Raw genomic sequence first — 19,066 nt, 5'->3', positions numbered from 1 at the left:
GCTCCGCCCACCGAGGCAGCCTTCCTGACATTCCTCTAGTCCATCAGGCCTGCCGCAGCTTGGCCTTTTGCACTGACTCCGTGGGCCTGGAGCGATCGTCCCTGGGGTCAGCTCCACCTCTCTCCTGCATGTTTTTATCCAGAGTACTTTCTGGAGTCCATACTCTGTACCTATGGGTTCCCCAACCATCTCCCTGTTGTAACTGGGGGGGGTCTCATGAGGGCAGGGACCTAGCCACCTTCTCTGCTCCACCAGCCCTGGGACGGGTCTCCAGCAGCAGGGTGGGCCCTGCTGCTGGATGAAGGGGCAGGTGGGCGGAGGGAGGACGCCTCAGATTCTGAGGACAGGCTGGCTCGTGGCCTGGGCAAGGCTGCCCTCCCAAGGGCATCCTGTCGCTGTCCCCCACCTCCCTGGGGACTCACTTTGATCTCGATCTGCTCCTCCATCTCCTTGCTCTTCATGGCCGCGTACTCCTTCTCCAGCCTGCAGACGGGAGGGCCGCTGTGGTCACCATCCCACTCTCGGGGACCCCGTCCCGCCAGCACCCTGGCCTCCCGGTACTGACCTCTTCATCTTCTTGGGGTTGTACTTGACCTGGTAAGCCTTGAGGACCAGCTTGTCCGGGCAGCTGTCGAACTGGTGGGGGATCACCCTCTGGAAGTACTGTGGGGGGGGGTGGGTGGGCACAGGCCGTCCTTGACACACAGGCCCTGACTCGGGGTGGGTGGCGGGGGGCGCCAGAGCCCTGCTCTACCCCGCCTCCCTGCAGGAGGAGCCGGTCTGCCAGGGGCATCACGTCCCAGCTCAGGGCCCAGCCTGCAGTGGGCGCTCTGTCAGCGCGTGGGGAGCAAGTGAGTACGCGGGGTGTTGGGGGGAGGCGAGCGCCTGCAGTCGGGACTGCCTTCTGCCCCTGAAAGCAGGGCTTCAGCGGCTCCTGCGGCCGGCCGGAGGCCGGGTGGCGGTGGGCCTTTTGCAGAGGAAGGGGGTCCTATTGCTGTCCCAGGGCAGGGAGAGGAGGAATCAGGGCCATGGGAGCAAGCTGGAGGGAAGACCCCTTGGTGGCCGGCCTGCCTGCCTGCCTGGGCCCAGGGAGCCCCGGCGAAGGGTTAAGCGCCGGCGCCGATGGAGGACACAGCTTGCTGCGGTTCAGGGCCAGGCCGGCTCCCGCCACCCAGCCCAGCTGGCCCCCTTGGGCAGCTGCACACAATGGCTGCCCGTGTTCACGGACACAGCCGTGGCCTTTGTGCATTCTTCCCTGAAGCACCAGCTGGAAGATGCTGGGAGGGGAAGGGGCCTGCATGATGGGGATATGGCGGCAAAGCAGGCTGGCCTCCCCTCCAGCGGGCAGCTGGAAGCGTGAAGCTGCCCCAGGCCCCTCACTCCCGCCCCGGTGCTCTCACCTGGCCCAGTTGCCGGGGCTGAAACCACACCCAAGGCCTTGCGGTCTGGCTACTCTCACTATTTGCCCCGTTAGACTTTGGAGAACCCAGAGCTGGGAGCAGGAAGGGGGTGGTGGGACCTCCCGGGGCTTGGCCCAAGCCTGGGCCTTCCGCCATTTCCCCTTGACCCCCGAGTAGCCAGGTTGCTCCTCAGAGCCTGCCTCGTCCTCCAGGAAGGCCTCAGGGAAGCACGGGACAGGGGCAGATGTTCAGGAACACCTTCTGCCCTTGCGGCCAGGCCCTTCCCCATCTCTCAGGAGGACTTCACCTGCCCAAGTGCCCCTGGTGTAAGGGAATCCCACCCACCCGGCCCTCCTGGCCCACCTGGGACATCCCCTCCATGTCCAGCTGCATCAGCTCTGTCTGGTTCACCTGCAGCAGGGCGAGGCCCACCCGGAACACAATCTCCAGGCCCTGCAAAGGGGATGATGGCAGCGAGTCTCTGGTCCTGCTCTCGAGGGGCGGGCGGGGAGCTGGGAGGAGCTCTCTGATCCCCCCATCTCTCCCAAGCCCTGGCCCTTCCTTAGCCCGGGCCTGGCTGGGATTTGTTTCCCGTGTCAGGTATCTGGAAGAGGAAGGGGTGTTTGGGGTCCTCACCTCGTACATGAAGATGTCAAAGACACGGGTGGCAACGGGGAGCGGGAAGGTAGTCAGGAAGAGTGTGAGAAACCAGGATGAGGCGTACATGGACGTGTGGAAGCTCTGGGAGCGGAAGTGGGTGTTCAGATCTGGGAGCTGCTCCTGGGGCAAGGGGATGGGAGGAGGAGGCCAGGCACCGTGAGGAGGCTGTGGGCACAGCCGGCCCCCTCCACCCACAAGTGTGGGGGCTCGATGCCCCGGCCTCCAGGGAGACTTCCTGGCCCGCCCCGGGCAGCCTGTGGCTCCCTTCCTCTGTGCACCCTTGGCACTGTGTTTGGGTGAGGCTGAAGCACCCGAGAGCTCTGAGTGGCAGGAGGTGGGGAAACAGGCAGGGGTGGCAGTAGCGGCAGCAGCTGGTGGGGAGGGGGCTTCGTATACACGGGGAGCCTGCGTTGGCACAGTTGCTTATGGGATCCCCACCACTGCCTTAAGAGGGAGCTTCTGAGGCTCGGGGCGGGGGAGGAGGATGGTTATGTGGTCATGTAACTCCCCCAGTTCACGCAGACGGGGGGTGGGGGGTGGGGTGTGAGCCCAGTGCAGCTCACCCCGTATTGTGTGACCTGCCATTGCTGTGCCCACCCACAGCCCCCCTCCCATCATACTTGGCGCCCAGCAGTGCCCAGGGGATGTGTGTCTGATGGGCCTGAACTTCAGACTGCTGAAAAGGGACAGAAATTGGGGAAACTAAGGCTGGACAAGGTGTCAGGAGCCCCTGGATGTCCTTCGCCAAGAGAGATCAGACTCTGGGGCTGTCTCCCCCCGCCCCGGCCCCGGGGCGTCGTCCCACAGCCCGAGGTTCTCTAGGCCCGTCCCCCTACTCCGCCAGGGATGGCCTTGCCTACCCAACCCGGGGCAGGTGGCTTCTTCTCTGTCAGGCCACCTGCTTGCCAATACTACCAGGTCCCCTCCAGCGACAGTCCCTCCCTACCCACTGCTATGCAGAGCTACACAGCCCCACCTGCCACCAGCTTCTAAAGCAGGTCCTGTGCGCGCGCCCGCGTGTGTGTACGCGCACGCACACACGCACGCGCGCCCGCCCAGTCTCTGTCTGCCAGCCAGGGGCGGGGCCTGCGGGGGCTGCTATTTATAAACAGAGAAGGCTGTGCTCCAGTATCAGCAAAGGCAGGCAGACAACACTTTCCCTCCTTCCGCCACACTGGGGAGCAGACAGGGAGGGGGCCGGGGGTGCATCCGACCAGAGCCAGCCTGACCCCTTGCCCTAGCAGCTCTGGGAGCCCCGCGCTCTCAGGAGCCCCCACCACCCATGGCTGGACCTCGCCCCGTCCCCGGAAGCACCCTTCAGGCCTGTACCCCACAGCCTCGCTGGCACAGGACTCCTTTCTTAACTGGAACATGCACGCAACTTCACGGCCCTGGGGTTGTCAGTCGAAGAGACGGAAGTGGGGCTGTCCTAATTTAGCACCCGTGGGTGCGGGCCGACAGGGGTGGGAGGGTGTAGAGCAGCCCCGGCCCGCGCCCACCTGGAGCATGTACTCGAACTGGTAGATGCAGAGCCCCAGCTCCGCCATGCTGGGCTTGAAGAGCTCCCGCAGACGGTACTCCTGCATCAGCCGCACGAACACACAGAAGGCTTCTTCCTCCGGCATCTGGGGGAACAGGCAGAGTTGGGAGGGGTGCTCGCCACTCTTCTTATGGCCCTGGGGTGCAGGGCTTCGCCTGCTTCTGTTCCATTTAGATTTACAGAACAGGGACTGTGGGGGTCGCCCAGACCCTCTTAACGGGCCTCTGGTCAGTATGGCCACCTGGGTTTGACTGATGGGAGCCCTCCTGAGGCCAGGGTCACCTGCCACAGGCCGCCTGGTAGGAAACTGTGGCGCTGGGACTTGAAGTCCAGGTCTGCCCACCTCCAGAGCCCAAACTAAGACACCCTCTGGTCCCCCCTAACCCCCAGCTGCCTCCATTCTCGCCTCCTGAGTCTGCTGGGGTCTCTGGAGGAAACCCTCAGCCCACCCAAGACCACACAGGCTGACCTAAGTCCCCTGCCTGAGTTCCAGCCCCTGGACGTGCCGGTGGCCAGCCTCTCTGCGCCCACCCGCTGGTGGCTTGGCCTGGAGACTGGCAGAAGTCACAGACGCATGGAGAGGGAAGCTCTGATTCTAGAAGGACCCTGGGTGGAGGGAACACTGCTCCTGCCACAAGCCTGGCCCCAGCCACCTACCTGCATGAGGAGCAGGCCCACGATGAAGGCGCTGCCCTGGCAGTAGCCCACCTCCCTGTCCACCAGGGAGTACGCCTGCAAGGGAACACGCAGGTCAGGGCCCACCCCAGCAGGCCAACACCAGCGGGGGAGGTGGGGGGGTGGAGGGGTGAGGCCCGACGAGGGTCCCGGGCCTCACCTTCATGACGTTGAAGAGGACCTCCTGGCCCAGGCTGTCCTGGCCCTTGAAGAACTCGTGCTCTGGGTAGGTGCGGGCAATGTCCCTGCGGATCAGCTTCTCGCACGGCGAGGACATCTTGAGCAGCTCCGAGTACTGGTTCTTGACCGGCATGTCTGTGGCGCTGCACAGGAGCTGCCACACGATGGCCCGGAAGTGGTGCGGGATGCCCTTGCGGATCAGCTCCTGACAGCGGGGCGGGGCGGGGGGGCCGGCAGGCTGGGCTGGACCCTGTCCTGGGGCAGCCTCCCCACGACCCCCCGGACCAGCCCTCGCCCGCGGCCCAGAGCTGGGGGAGCCATTGTGCGGCAGAGACCGCAACACTTAACGTGCTGTCCCCAGCCGGGCACGGGACACAGCAGGGCAGGAGACAGCCGGGTACCTGAGACGCCAGCGTGACAGCCGCTTGCCTCGCCATTCCCACCCCGTGCCTCGTCCCGCCCGTGTCCTGGCAAGGCTCATCTCCACCGCTGCCCTCTGCCCTCCGGACCCCGGGCGGCTACCGGAGGCCAAGGGGCCCAGGTGGCCCCGCCCCGCCCCACAGGCTCCGCCCACCTTCAGCAGCTTCTCTTTCCTGCGTCGCCACTCCTCCCACTCGTTGGCGATCCGGCCCCACAGGATCCAAGTGTCCTCCTCCAGGTGGCTCAGGTTGGAGGAGGCCGAGGAGCTGGATACCAGCGAGGAGCCGCTGTTCCGCCGCGAGCCGTTCATGGAGCGCATGGACTTGGAGTCGGCTTCCAGGAGCCTGGGCAGGGAGGGCTGGTGGAGGCGGGCCCAGGCTTCGTGCACCTCCCGCCCGCTGCCCCGGGTCTCTAGTGACGCCCTGGGGCGCCCCGCCCCTCCTCTCAGGAGCCCGAGGCCGCCAGGCATTGGGTCTAAATTGTTCTTGGCCGGTGCCCTAAACTCTCTAAGCTGCGCCCCTATTCCGGGGCCCCTGGAGAGGCTGCCTTCCGGGTGTCCCATACCATGTCTAGCACTGGGCTGAGAAGCATGTGCATGAGCTGACTTAGTCTTACAGGCCCAGCAGGGCAGGTGTTGTTAAGATCCGGACTTTACAGACCAGGGGTGGAGAGGGTGAGCCACTGGCCGGGGCAGCCTGCTAGAAGGAGGCTGCATTACCGCATGTTCCCACAGCTCCGATATCTGGGGCCTCCCAGCCGGTGGAGGGACCGCCCACGCAGGCCTAGCAGATTCCTAGAGATGGTTAAGGACTTGCCTGCCAGTGCACCTTTCCTATGCAGATGAGCCAATCTAGAAGCCACAAACGAACGGCCTCTCCTGCTCTGACCCCCCCAGGCCGGGGGCCAGACAACTAGGGCTAGCCCCCACCCCAGAGCCGGGTAAGATTATTTAAACCAGCCAGGGTTCTACCTGCTCACACAGCCTTGCTGTCCCTTCTTGCAGAAGCCACAGCAAAGGCTCCTGCGCACATTTTCCCTCACCCCCTCTGCCCCCTACCCCCCCCCACCACGGATCCTGGTACTTTCCTGTTTAGCCCCGCATGGTGAGGCGCTCCCCAACTCCCAAACCCCCTTAGGGACCATGAGTAACAAACTCTTGACCTGTTGTCCTCGCCATATCTGAATAATAATAACACCTCCACCCACACTTTAAAACAGGGGGAGGAGCAGAGGAGAAAGGTGGGAAGGCCTGGCTCAGAGTCAGAAGCTTTGCCCTTCCCTCCAACGAGGGCTCAGTCAGCCAAGGCCAGGTTCACACTGCCCCTTGCAACCTTGGTCTCATCTGATTGGGGACACTGCTCCTCCAGGGGTGAGAGAACCACACACAGGATCCCTGTCGAGCCTTTGCCCAGGGCCAGGCCCAGCTCTGAGCGTGAGGGGCCACCGGGAACTTCTAATTTCTGTTTGGGGCCCCAGCTGCACCCCCGAGGCCACGTGGCGTCCCCCAGGCCCTAACTCACCGGTTCTGCTCCTCAAGCTTGGCCAGCAGTTCCAGCTCATCGGGGCTGAGGTTTTCAGAGTCCGAAGTGGGGGAGCAGGTGGGGGCCGACAGGGCCTCCTGGGATGAGGAGTCGGGGCTCAGAGTGGGGCTCGCCATGGTGGGCAGGCTCATCGGCTGCGAGCAGGGCCAGGTCACAGCTCTGTCTGGGGACCAGAGACACACGTGGTCAGCACTGGGTGGGATGCCTACCCTGTCCGGCCGGCTCTGGGCCCGCTGAGCCTGCTGCTCACCTGGGTGCGTTTCCTCACCCAGGGCTTCCCATCGCTGGTCTGTCCACTCGGCGCACCCCTCATCCCCATGCACTGCAGCCCAGCGGATGGCCGTGCTGGCTCCTTCCACTCCAGACACTGCCTACCAGAAGCCCTGCCTGTGTCTAGCTGCGTGGATGGAAACAGAAGCTGTCCTACTGTCCCTGGGCATGAAGGCCAAGTCTCAACTTGACCCCTCTGAGTCTTCAGCAGGGCCACGGGCCAAGGGTCCCTGTCACTCAGACCTTGGGGGTGCAGAAGCCCCTGCTTCAGTGGCTCTTCTGATAGCCTCGGTCCCTGTCGCTGGCTGTGGCCGATCCCGGGAGCCCTGCATCGGCATCTGACCTTCCCCATCTCATCAACCGAAGTGGGCTGTTGGCACAGCCAGAAGCAATTATTCTCTACTGTTAATTGTCCGTTGCTGCCAACAGCCGGAAGAGCCGACTCCCCTTGGGCTGGGCAGCCAGGGATGGACGCATCAAAGTGCTGGGAAGCTGCCCCAGTGGCTGCAGAGTGAGAGCCACAGGCTCTCATCAGTACCCGGACGGCGGCCTGCTGTGTGCCGGGTGGGTGCCAGGCCCATTTGTCTTGTTCTTCTTGGGGATGGTCTGGCCTCACCCTCCTGGGGGGTTCTAGAACACTGGCCTCTTGCTTCCTGCCGGCTTCAGGACAGGCAGCTCAGCACCAGGCCGAAAGCCAAGCTCTGGACTCCCAACGAACCTGGGTGTGAACCGTGGCTCCCCCTCACCCAGCTGTGCGGCCTTGGGCCAGCCACTTGGCTTCTCGGAGTCTCCAAAGACAGAGATCATGTGGGACCGACTTCAGAGCGCGGCGGTGAGAACTGAGCGGGCCGCCGCATGTAACATGGGAGAACAGTGATACTTAATGACTGCTCTCTCCCTCCTTGCTCACCATTCTTATTCATTCCAGGGCCGGGGCCAAGGCCAAGGTTTAGCTGGGCTCCAGGGTTCTGCTATGCCTGGTGTGAGGACTGTGGGCAGGAGCCAGCGTCACTCTGGTGGGAGGATTTAGGGGTTGGGAATGGCTAGAGGAGCGGAGGCAGGAGCCGGGGTGCTGTTCCTTCTCCTTGGTCATGCTTCTGGTAAGCCCAGGCTAGCATCAAGGGTGTAAGAAGATGGGGTCTCCAGGGCCCTGGAGGCAGGAAGAAAATGCTGCTCCCCTCACTGTCGCTTTGGATGGCTCCTTCACAACCACCTACTGCCCTGCATACTCTGAGCCAGGAATGCCCTCTTGCCCTTGGACCCCGCCAGACCTGGCTCTGACAGCTCAGCCCACAGAGGGGCCCTTGTCCAGTGCCTGGAGAGGGGGCATCGGTCCCCCGAGCAGCAGAAGGATGATGAGAGGACAACAGTAGACCATTTCACACCTGCCGTCAGGTCACTAGGCACCTTCTCGCAGCCCAAACTCAGACCCCAACCAACACCTGAGTCCCCCACAGGTTGGCTGGCCTTGACCTTGGCCATGCACTTGATTCCAGCTTCCTTCCCTTGTGCTGCACTGTCATGGGGGCAGGGGAGGTGGGCATCCTTTTCCCACCTTGTAGGGTACCCGGAAATCCTCCCTTCCCTGGTCTCTGTGGCTCCTTGGGGCCACTGGTCCTGCCTCTGGGTCCCAAAGGCTCTCCAGTTCTGTTGGGTGCCAAGGACTCTGGCTTTGGTGAGTGGTCCAAACTCTAGGTGGCCCATGCTGGCGGACCTGGAAGACTTTTTCTTCTCATCGCCTAGCTGGCCGGGGATGACTGGCCCAAAGACCAAGCCACTGTGCACCGTCTAGCCAGGAGTTAGTTAATCTCTCCTGAGAGGCAGACAGTGGGGGCCACTCTGGGGCCCACTGCAGGGTCAAAGTCTGTGACCAGCCAGGGCAGAGATGGGCTGTGGACAAGAAGTGCTGACCTAGAAGGATCTCTCTGGGCAGGGAGGGGCTGGGAAGGCAGTGTAGGTTTCCTGACGTCAGATTTGGGAGGTGGGGAAGACGGGGTGGAGGCGAGGACTGGAGCCTCCTAAGCACAGCTGGTTTGGGGGAGAGGGGGCTCTAGAGAAAGAGACCACATGTGGCCAGGGCCAGTGGTCTGGGCCCACCATGTCCTTGCTGAGCCCGGGAGATCCAAGCCTCGGAGTGCATTGGCTCCCCCACTGCTGCCCCCAAAGGGCCCAAGAGAATGGTTCAGCTCTGGGTTTCTGATTTAAAAACACAACCAGGGGCCAGCCACTAACGGAATTTGTTCAGCTGCTTATCACATATTCATGTGAACTTCATACAGGAAATAAAACTGATTCAATACATAAGGCTGAAATTTGCAGTCTGAGAGGCAGAATCTTCTGATCCCTCAGGAACTTTCTCTTGACTCATCGCCAGACTAAACACAGCCTGGCTTTGGAAGCCATCCCCCTGATGCACATGTGTGTACACACACACACACACACACACATCCCTTGTGCACACTCAGACACTCATATAATTCACACTCACACGCCCACACATACTTACCTACATTCACACACTATTTCACACCCCACCTGCTCACACTCATGCACTCTCGTACCACTTTCTTGCATGTGCGTGCACACACGGACACACGCCATCTCACACCCACGCACATGGATACACATGCAGACACACACTCAGATACATGCACACTCATACACATCTACACCATCTCACGCCCACATAGTCGCATGCACACACACACATACGCGCATGCACACTTCCTGCACTGACCAGGTCTTGTCACCCTCGGGACTCAGCAGATAGGGATGGACCCTGGCTTTCTGCCCTCCTAGCTGTGTGGGTGGCCCATTCCCTCCCTGATGCTCGCTGAGGGCCGTCTGAGGCCCAGGCACTGTTCTAGGCCCAGGGATACAGAGGAGAAAGAGGCAGATGAGACACCGACTCCACAGCCCTCCCGCCCTTACTGGATGGGTACAGAGACACAGAGACAAGGCAGGCACCCTCAAGGGCTGAGGGGCCACAGGCCTTTGAGATCCACACACAGGCCCACTAGGTCTGAGGTCCCGGCCTCTCGGCATCCTCAACTTCAATCCCCTTTGCCTCTGTTCCACCTCAGCCACTTAAAGGGGGTGCCGGACAATGCAGAGCGGGCAGTGGGCCACCTACCCCTGTGCCTGCTGGCATCACCACCCTCCACACCCTGTAGTGTGGCCTATGGTTTACAAGGCTGAGTCAACCCAGAGGAACGCCAGTGAGCTGGGGCCGGGGGCGGGGGGGGGGGCAGAAAGGTCCAGCTGCTGGATGTTTCCCACCTCCCCTTCCCTTTCCTTCTCAGGGCTGTTTGGACACGGCCACTCACGCTTCCTCCTTCTTGAAGTCCTCTTCCAGCTAGCTCAGAGAGACTGGGCTGCTAGCTGCTCTCCCACTTCTCTGTCAGAGCCCCTCAGTCTGTTGCGTGGCAACGCCCCCCCCCCCCACAACGGGCCCTGCCTTGGCCCCTGTGCCTTCCTGCCCTTGGCGGTCTCCCTCTCGAGGCTTCAGTGACCACATATGTGCCTCCTTTCCGTATATGGATGTGTATGAGCGTGAATGTATTTGTCCTCTCTCCTGAGCACCTGCCAGCCAGCCCCTGACCAGCTCCATCAGATCCCCCGCCAGGGCAAGACCTGCCCCTGTCTGGGTCCCCACTTCTGTGGTGCCCTGCACGGAGCCCACAACACAGCACTCGAGAAACATCTGAGGAACAGCACCCACCTGCCCGTGCACCGATGTTTGCTGAATGCCTGTCAGATGCTGGGCACCACACTGAGCAAAGACGGACGGAGCTGCCCCCCCCCCACCCCCGAGCGCTCGGGGTGTCGAGAGTAAGAAACTATCATCCAAGCTTTCTCTTACAGATTGAGAGACATGCTTCAAAGAACAGACAGAGTGGCACACCATCTGGCAGCTCCCTAAGCAGTTAAATATGGAGTTCCCATGTGACCTAGCAATTCTGCTCCTAGTATCTACCCAGAAGAATGGGAAACATACATCCACGTGGAAACATACATCCACGTGGAGACTTGTATGTAACCCTTCACGGCAGCGTCATTCATACTGAACAGTGCAAACAATCCAATGTTCACTTAAATGGATGAACGGATAGGCCCAGTGTGGTCCATCCATGCACTGGAATATGATTCAGACATAAAAAAGGAAGAAAGCTCCGACACATGTTGCCATGTAGATGAGCCTCAAAGACACGGCTCTGTGAATGAAGCCAGACACAAACAATCACAAGTGACATGACTGCATTGAGTAAGAAATGTCCAGAATAGGTAGATCCATAGGGACAGGAAGTTGGCTAGAGTTTGCCAGGCGGGGGGGGTGGGGGGGGCGGGGGGCGGGGCTGGATAGGGAGACCTGCACCCAGGATTTCTTTTTTGGAGTGATGAAATTGTTCTGGGACTAGACAGTGATGAAGTTGTACCACGTTGTGGATATACTGAAACCCACTGAGCTGTTCACTTTAAAAGGGTGAATTTTATGTTATGTGAACCATAACTGAGAGAAAAAGATGATAAGGGATGGGCTGGGCTGGCAAAGGAAGGGTGGTGCCGAAGCAGGAGGGAGGCATGCCACTTCGGAAAAGACTAGAGAGGTCTGCAGGGGCCAGACTCCCACAGGGCCCTGCAGGCTAAGGCAGGAGCCTGGCTATGCTTGAATTTTAGGAAGACCCTCCTGGTCCCTGGTGTAGAGATGCTCGTCCAACTCAGTACTCCCCTGACTTAAGCCAGCGCCTGCTCCTGCTGTACGAGGGACTAGCGGGGTCCATGGTACTACCCACCGGCTCAGGCCAAGCCTGGCGCTACTCTCCTGCTGCTTGCCCAAACCCTTCAGCCACTCCCTACTTGGAGATGGAGCCCAGATGTTTTCACCTGGTGCACCCAGTCCTGCCAGCCTTGCCTCCTCCCTCATCCCAGCCCTATGATGCTCAGCCCTCCAGGACCACCTGCCTCTTCCTGTCTGTATCTTTGCACATGCTGTGCCCTCTTGCCGGAAAAGCATCCTCCAACACCTGGTTTGAATTTTTTCGGTGAAATCGTTCCTGTCAATCCCCACCTCCAGCATGCTGGCTCACTTCTCTCTCTCTCTCTCACTCTGAAAATACTTGCCCTCTACACTTCAGCCCCAGGCACAGTCCATGGCAATTCCTTCTATATAGGCCTGCCTGCCCTGCGGGGTCATGAGCATTCTGAGGGCAAGGACCTATCTTCTTAATTTTCTACTCCAAGCTCCTAACCCATCTGGAATTTAGTAGGTGCTCAATTAACATTTGCTGAGTGAACGGAGACAAAAATTTCTGTGCTGCTCAGCCAAGTGACCAAGGTCAACATCAACAGTGATAAGTCACATTGACAGCACGGGCCCAGGACGAGCTGAGAAAGGCACGTCACCTCCGCATCTTTCTCCCCAGAACACATCATCCCGGTTTAACTACGAGAAGAACACGTGACAAATCCAGATCAGGGGACACTCTAGAAAATGTCTGACCAGTCCTCCTTAAATCTGTCAAGGTCATCAGAAATAGGAAAGTCCAAGAAACCATCCCAGCCATGAGAGCCTAAGAAGTATTGGTGACAAAATGTCATGTGGGATTCCAGATACGATCCTGGAAGAGGAGAAGGAAATTAGGGCAAAACTAAGGAAAGCTGCCTAAGTGTGGACTGTAGTTAATGTATCAGTGTCGGTCTGTTAATTATAACAAATGAACCAGACCACCTGAAGATGTTGCTAATTGGGGTGTGAGGTCTGCAGGAACCCTCTACTGTCTTCTCAATTTTTCTGCAAATCTGAAACTGTTCTAAAAAATAAACTCGATTTTAAAAAGAATTTAAAACAAAGATGCTGTGTCAGTGTAGACAGAAAAGTAAAGGCCAGCTGTAACTCATGCAAGGTCCCACGGTGAGTGGGACACTCACAGGATCCCTTGACTAGGCCGCAGGGAGGAAGGCTTTGCATTTGGATTTCTGACTCCAGAGTCTCGGCCGTAAATAGATCCTCTGTGCTGCCGCTCTCTCTGCATTCTTTTACTTTAGAAACAATATACATAAAGTGCGAAAGCCCAATTTACCGGGCGCTCAGTAAAGCACAGTCATTACTTTGCAACAGGGAGAGGGAGTGAGGGTGTGCACATGCGCCATTTTGCAGAACTTGGCATTTTCAGAGACAGGAATAAAGACCCCAACTTTCCTTTCAGTTTGGCTCCCTACCTCCCCTTCCCCTGGCTTCTGATCCTCTACCTCTAATGATTACAGGGGACACAGACTCATTTCTGAACCAGATGTCTCTGGAGATGCCATGTGACCCCATATGCCCAGACTGCCAGGACTGACAGTGTAGGCCAGCTACCATGGTCCTGGCTGTTCCAAGTTCTGGGGAAACGGCCAGGGATCTGGGTCCTTTTCCTTGCGGAGGGGTGAGCAACCGATGGGTAAGCTTGGATAACAAGGACAGCAACTAGAATTCAGGGCGTACTGTCTGCCCCCCTCTTTACCCCAGTCCTACCTACTCTTCTATGCTCTGGATATTTCCGTATCTGTGTCCCTTCTTTGCCTGGCTCTGTGTGTGTGTGTGTGGGGGGGGTGTAGACCCACTCCTAGATCCCTTGGCCTCCTGTGAGAACTCCAGAGCCAGTAACCTGGGTTCAAATCCCTCCTACACCACTGTATACCTTTGTGATAACACTTGACCTTAGTTTCTTCATCTGAAAACAGGGCTAATGATAGTACCTGCCTCACAGGTTTTGTTGGGAGGAATATCTGAGCTAAACTTGTCACGTTCTTAGGACAGGAGCTGGTCCGTGGTATTCGCTCCCTGCTGGATGGAATGTTCCATGTGGGCAGGGGCTGTCTAGCCACCACTGGATCCCCAGAGTCCAGCACCCCACCAGGCATCCAATATTTGTGGAATGAATAAACAAACCTCTTCCGCAGCAGGCCCTCCCGCAGTGGGGTGGCCCCCTTTAAAGGTTAAAGGCGGTAAAACTATAATTATCGTTATTGGAAATAATAGTAGCAGCAACTACCTTCAGACTAAAATCTGAGAGGTGGACCATTATGATCTGTGGAATCCCTTCTGGCCTAAAAGGAAAAAAAAAAGTTTACTGCTGTGTGTCACCACCAACTTCCTTTCTACCGCTGGGAACAGGCTCATTCCTGGCAAATCCCTCATTTCTCTATACTCTAGATCCCTGAGAATGACCAGGGAGAAAACTAAAAGCCCTTATAAGCCTTCCAGGGACAGGTGAATAAGAAAAGGGGCATCCTGCAAAGGCTCCTGGCTCTTTAAAGCCAGAATGGTATCTTTCCTGCAGCCTGTGTCAGTGGCTAAGTCTCGCTGGGCTGGGCGGCGGGGGGTTGCGGTGAGGTGGGTATGCCCTGCCTTCGGGAACTCTCCGAGGCAGACAGGTCAACCTCTTTCTGTGGAAGAGATCCAGGCCGTCTTTCGTAGGTGGGTGGGTAGGGAGGACTGTCAGATCCTAAAACGAAGCAAGTATTTACTAAGCATCTGCTGTGTGCCCTCCACTCGCCTGAGCCTCAGCTGTGAACAAACGGACAGGCTCCCTGCCCCTGTGGGACTTGTGGGCTGGTGGTGTGGGAGATGCATCTCAATGAAACGATCTCACAACCCACCCCAGCGCACTGAGCCAGGCAAGACAAGGGAAGGTGAGCCGCCCCGACAGGGTCTTCTGAGAGAAACTCTCCCCTGGCTCTGGTGAGTCCGTTCTCACTCCCTTCACCTGCACTGTTTGACTCTGGGAACGTGTGTGCTACACGCTCCCCTGGGCAGGGTAGGGCTTGCTGCCTCTCTTGAGTTCCTGCAACTACAGGTCCCTTTTCCGAGAGGGGTGCACAGTGTGTGCCCCATGGATCGCATCGGGGCCACAGGGCCTATGGGGCGAGGCCCACGGAACAAGGCACGACTCCCTGGATGCACCAGGCTTGCTCCTGCTTTGTGAGCCTCTGTCCAAATACTCTGCCTGCCATGCCCGCCCCGTGAGCTCCTCTCTGGGCCTATCCATCATCCCTGTTCCACCTTCCCTGACGGCCCGGGGCCGCACCGGACCCTTTGCTGCGCTCCTGCGGCATGCTGGGTATAATTCTGTCCCGTGCTCCCGCACGGCACGCAGCAGGCCGTGATGGTGAGGGTGCAGGCTGGAATCTGGGTTCCCCCAGGGGTTTGGAGGATTAAATGAGATAATACGTAAATGGTGCTTGGCACTGGGCCTGGCATACGGGACGGGCCCGCTCAGACCCAAGAGGGTCTTTAGAAGCAGGACAGAGACCATGTGTGACCCGCCTTCAGACCCCAGCACCTGACTCAGTTCCCGGCACGAGTGGGCGCTTCCCCTGGACAAATCAGCATCAGTATTCTGCCAGAGGAAACTGAGATCACTCTCCGCCTGCCCCCCCCCCTGCCCCCTTCAAAGCGCGCAGACAAAGACAGAGGCCTGTACCCCCAGCCTCGGGTAAAAGTGCACTGATCCTTCGCATAGGCCCTCCCCGAGCGCTTTCTTGGGTTTTCCTAAGGCGTTCATTGTCTATTCTGAAGAGCCTTCTGGCCCCCACCGCATGGGCACAAGGGCCCACCCTGGGGAGGCTGTGGAGACTGTTTCCTGTGCACCTCGTGACCTTCAGGAGTCTTCGACCACTCCTTCCTCCAGCCAGCTGGGCAGAACGAGCCTCTCCCTACCCGGGTTTGTGCGTCAGAGGTGTGCGTGAGGCAAGGGCATTGCCAGCAAGTAGGCCCCCTCCAGTGCTCTGTCCCCATGGGAGGCTTCTGTGTGGCCACAAACCCCACAACAGCCCATCTCTCGGCCCCCAACTGGGCCGGCTTCCTGAGATGCAGCTTGGCTGCAGAGAGAAGGCCATTATCCAGGGAGGTGTCAACTAATGACAACCAGGGGACCAGGGCGGCCAAGGATTCTGCCAGCACCCATAGACGGGTGACTGCCCTGTTGGACCCCACTGGCCCCTCCCCCATGGTGCCCAAGGGACATTCAGGACCACATCCTAACCTCATGGGCTCCCCTGCAGTACAAAGCAAGGTTCTAAGGATTTATCCCCCCATTTTCCAGATGGAGAAGTTGAGGCCCTGAGCCAATAGGAGCTTCTTCCCGGGGCCATCCTGAGCCCACTGCGGAATATCCGCAAAGAAGCCCGGGCTTGTGTTTCTGGGGCTTTCCAGGCTTGCTTGCGTGGCTCGAAGCCTCCCAGACAGGCAGTGCTGGGGGCTGGACTGGTCTGGATTCTGCACGGCTGGGACCCAGGCTCCTCCTCACTCCCTGCAGTCCTGGCCACACCATCTTGCCGGTTCCGTGATCTCCTTTCCTCATGCCCGTGCCAGGGCCAAGCCACCTGCAGCTGCTTCCAAACCACCCGAGGCCGACCACGAAAGCCCAGGGGAACCCACAGGTTGGACCCGAGGGGTGGCAGGACGGGCAGGGAGGACCAACACAACGAGGACAGATGGGTGGACATGGGTCCTCCGGCTTGGTCAAAGCCCGGCCAAGGGAAAAACCAAGCTGACTCCTCGCTCGTGTCCTACCCGAGCCTCTTCAGCACATTCTTCCCCTCTGAAAATATTCCTTAACAAAGAGCTGTCTGCTTCTGGCAAGCCCCAACCCAGCCCCATCGGGTCCCAAATGCCAGGAGAGAAGGAAGCCGTTTCATTTTGGCATGACACACTGGTCGTGGGTGAAGGAACTCACGCGGGCTATCCGGGGCTGCCCCGGGCGGTGGTGCAGGCCCTAGCCATTTGAGGCCAGCGGGCGAGACAGGGTCAGGATGCTGGTCCTACCAGTCTGGTCGGACTTCCGGAGCAGCCTGAACTCCCCCTCCCCACCAGGGGGTGGCATCAATCAGAGGGCAGCCCGTGCTTCCCTTTGGGAGACTTCAGTGTAGGAGGGAGAGCGAGTGCCCTTCCCTTTGAAGAAGGGCAAAGCACGGAGAGACGGATGAAAGGGAAGAGGCCCAGGGCAGGTGTCCACAGGGGTGCTGGGAGATTCTGGGTCACCCTGCCACCCTTCCCGGCCCCGATGGGGATACGAGGTCAGGGAGGCTGGTGTGGCTGGGCAGGGTGGCTGCCTGGCACAGGGCGGGCAGCTTGTGTCTCCGAGTCGGCCTGAGCTGGGAGCTCTGGGCACTACAGGAGGACCTGGGCAGGTGGGATCCTTGGAGGTGTGTGGAAGTGCAAAGGAGTCCTGTGTGTGAGAGAGTGTGTATTTGTGTGTGTGGGGGAGGGAGGACCCAATTGTCTGGGTCTGTGTTGGAGGTCTGAGTTCCTGTGTGTGTGCTGGGGATCCAAGTGTAGCTGTGTGTGCGTGTGTGTGTGCACAAGTGCCCACTGCAGATCAGGGCTCCCGCATGTCTGTGTGTATGAGCTGTCCAGGGTTCACAGCCATCTCTCTCTCTGAGAACTGTTGGCTTCCAGATGTGAGTGTGTGTGGGGGGGGGCACACAGGTGTGAATGTGGGGCTCTCAGAAGATGTGTGCCGCTGCACCTGAGGAGGGTTCCCAATATCTGTTGGGAGGTCCTGAGCAGGAGGTGGGTTTTTGGGACGAGTCAGACTCAGGGGTGTGTGTGGGGCTGCTGGAGTGTACTGGGAGGAGCCTGAGGAGTGATTTTTTCCCGGTGCCCTTGGGCATGGGGCTGCTGGGGGCGAGAGATGGGCCAGCAGGCTGAGGGGAGGCCTGCGGGGAGGAATCCTGATTTACAGAGGCCAGGGGAAGGGTCCTGCGGGGCTGGAAGGGAGGGGTAGGGTTCTGAGGCTCTTAGCCTTGGGGCTGGGGGCAGGTCTGGGCCCAGAGATAGGATGAGAAGTGAGGGGAGGGATGGGGTGGCAAGGGGTCTGCAGATGGGAGGGGTCCTGAGGGATCCGGACAGAGGGAGGGCGGGGGTCCTCGGCCTGCGAGGGGGGGCGCCTTGGGGGGCGGGTCTGCGGAGTGGGGGCTGGGCGAGCCCTGAACCGTCTGGGAGGAGTCCTGAGGGTCTATGGAAAGGGTGGGCGGGGGTCACGGCCGGGGGCGGGGTGACGACCCTGGAGAAGGGGTGGGATGGGGGAGGGGGCGCCCGGAAGGGCCGGGGGAGGGGCCCCGAGGGGTCCGGAGGCATCCGGAACGAGGGTGGGCGGGGGCCTGGGCCTAAGGCTGACGGCCAGGATCCGTGCCGGGAGTGCCGAGGGCTCCCAGCGCGGATTCCGTGGCAAGGCAGCCCGAGTCCCGGTCTTGCCGGGCCCCCGCGGGCCGCAGCGCGGAGCCGCCGGCCTGAGAAGGGGCCCGGGAGGCCGGGCCCGCGCCGCCTGCCTACCTGCGCCGAGCGCGCCGCCATCGCCGTGCCGAGCCTCACTGTCCCGGGCCGCGCCGCTGGATCCCCGCCGTGCTGCTCGCCCCGCAGCCCCGGCCCGGCCCCCTCAGCCGCCCCCCGGGACCGCGGCCGCCGCCGGTTCTGCCGCTGCCATTTCACCCGCTGACAGGAGCGGCTGCCCCGCCCCCGAGGTCCAGTTAGCCAATTCGCCACCCCCAGGCACCCTGGCTCCGCCCACTACTCAGGAGTGACGGGGTGCCGGGCCAATCCGTAGCCATTCCGTGAGGAGGGCCCTGGCTACGGCCAGAAGGTTGCCGCCTCTAAGTGGAGAAGCAAATTGAAATTAGGAAAGCAGTGAAGGACGGGTGGTTTTGCCTATCGAAATGTGGAATCCTGTTGAGCAACACTTGGCGGCACCAATAACAAGGAGTGAGGGGTGTGTCTCTGAGGGAAGGCTGCGGCCCTGAAGAACCCCAGACGGAGGCAGCCAAGCATTTGGCTCTAAGCCCCGCCCAGAGCCGGGCTTTCTGCCCAATAACTAGCCGTCCTGAGCCGTCCATTATTATCTGCCCCTCAAATCTCGGCCATGGCAACTGTTGGGACTCTATAAAGAAGATTGACACCTAGGGACCCAATAACACTGAAGGAAGGCGGTGCAGTAACACCGCTTGGCCAATGGGATCATGAGATTGGTTTGAGGTTGGCCTCCCGGGCGGTGGGGCTTGAGGCCGGATTGAATGAAATAGGGGAGGGGCTGAAGGGGGCGTGACCTAAACCAACAATGGGGCGGGGCCAGTAAGGGAGAGGCTAATGGGTTGGGTCTGAGAAGGGGCGTTGGCAGGCTGAGGGGGCGGTGAAGCGACCGCATTTTTGAGCCCGGCGCGGTGCCGGGGGCGGGGCTGTTGGGGGTGGGGTCACGTCCAAGGCTCAGGCCCGTCCCCTAACCTAGTCTAGGCCTGCTTGAATGTCTTCTCTGGGGCTCACAGTGCCGCCTTATGATCCCCCGTCAAAACTCTGATCAGGCTGTGTCATCACTGCTTACCCGGCCCTCCCATCCTCCACCTGG

General features: G+C 60.1%; 1 protein-coding gene across 2 annotated transcripts in view; it reads right to left on the bottom strand.

Moving 5' to 3' along the window:
- EVI5L (ecotropic viral integration site 5 like) overlaps positions 1-18,173 on the bottom strand; it is a gene marked incomplete at its 5' end in the record, with an annotated part of 28,699 nt that extends 10,526 nt beyond the window's left edge. Inside the window, 10 exons of one of the 2 annotated variants that reach the window (XM_080803118.1) lie at positions 423-483; positions 566-663; positions 1,764-1,853; positions 2,037-2,180; positions 3,560-3,685; positions 4,258-4,332; positions 4,436-4,660; positions 5,030-5,219; positions 6,396-6,579; positions 18,004-18,173. In XM_080803118.1, coding sequence (XP_080659244.1) covers positions 423-483; positions 566-663; positions 1,764-1,853; positions 2,037-2,180; positions 3,560-3,685; positions 4,258-4,332; positions 4,436-4,660; positions 5,030-5,219; positions 6,396-6,547 — 1,161 coding nt within the window. Of the gene's footprint in view, positions 1-422; positions 484-565; positions 664-1,763; positions 1,854-2,036; positions 2,181-3,559; positions 3,686-4,257; positions 4,333-4,435; positions 4,661-5,029; positions 5,220-6,395; positions 6,580-18,003 lie in introns of those variants that run through there. The other variant, XM_080803119.1, reaches the window with a different exon arrangement.
- Between the last annotated feature and the right edge of the window lie 893 nt (positions 18,174-19,066).

Source organism: Martes martes, assembly GCF_963455335.1.
Source record: "Martes martes genome assembly, chromosome: 1".
In the NCBI taxonomy this organism is placed as follows: Eukaryota; Metazoa; Chordata; class Mammalia; order Carnivora; family Mustelidae; genus Martes; species Martes martes.
Note: the sequence above shows the minus strand (reverse complement) of the source record. Positions and strands in the feature narration are given on the sequence as shown.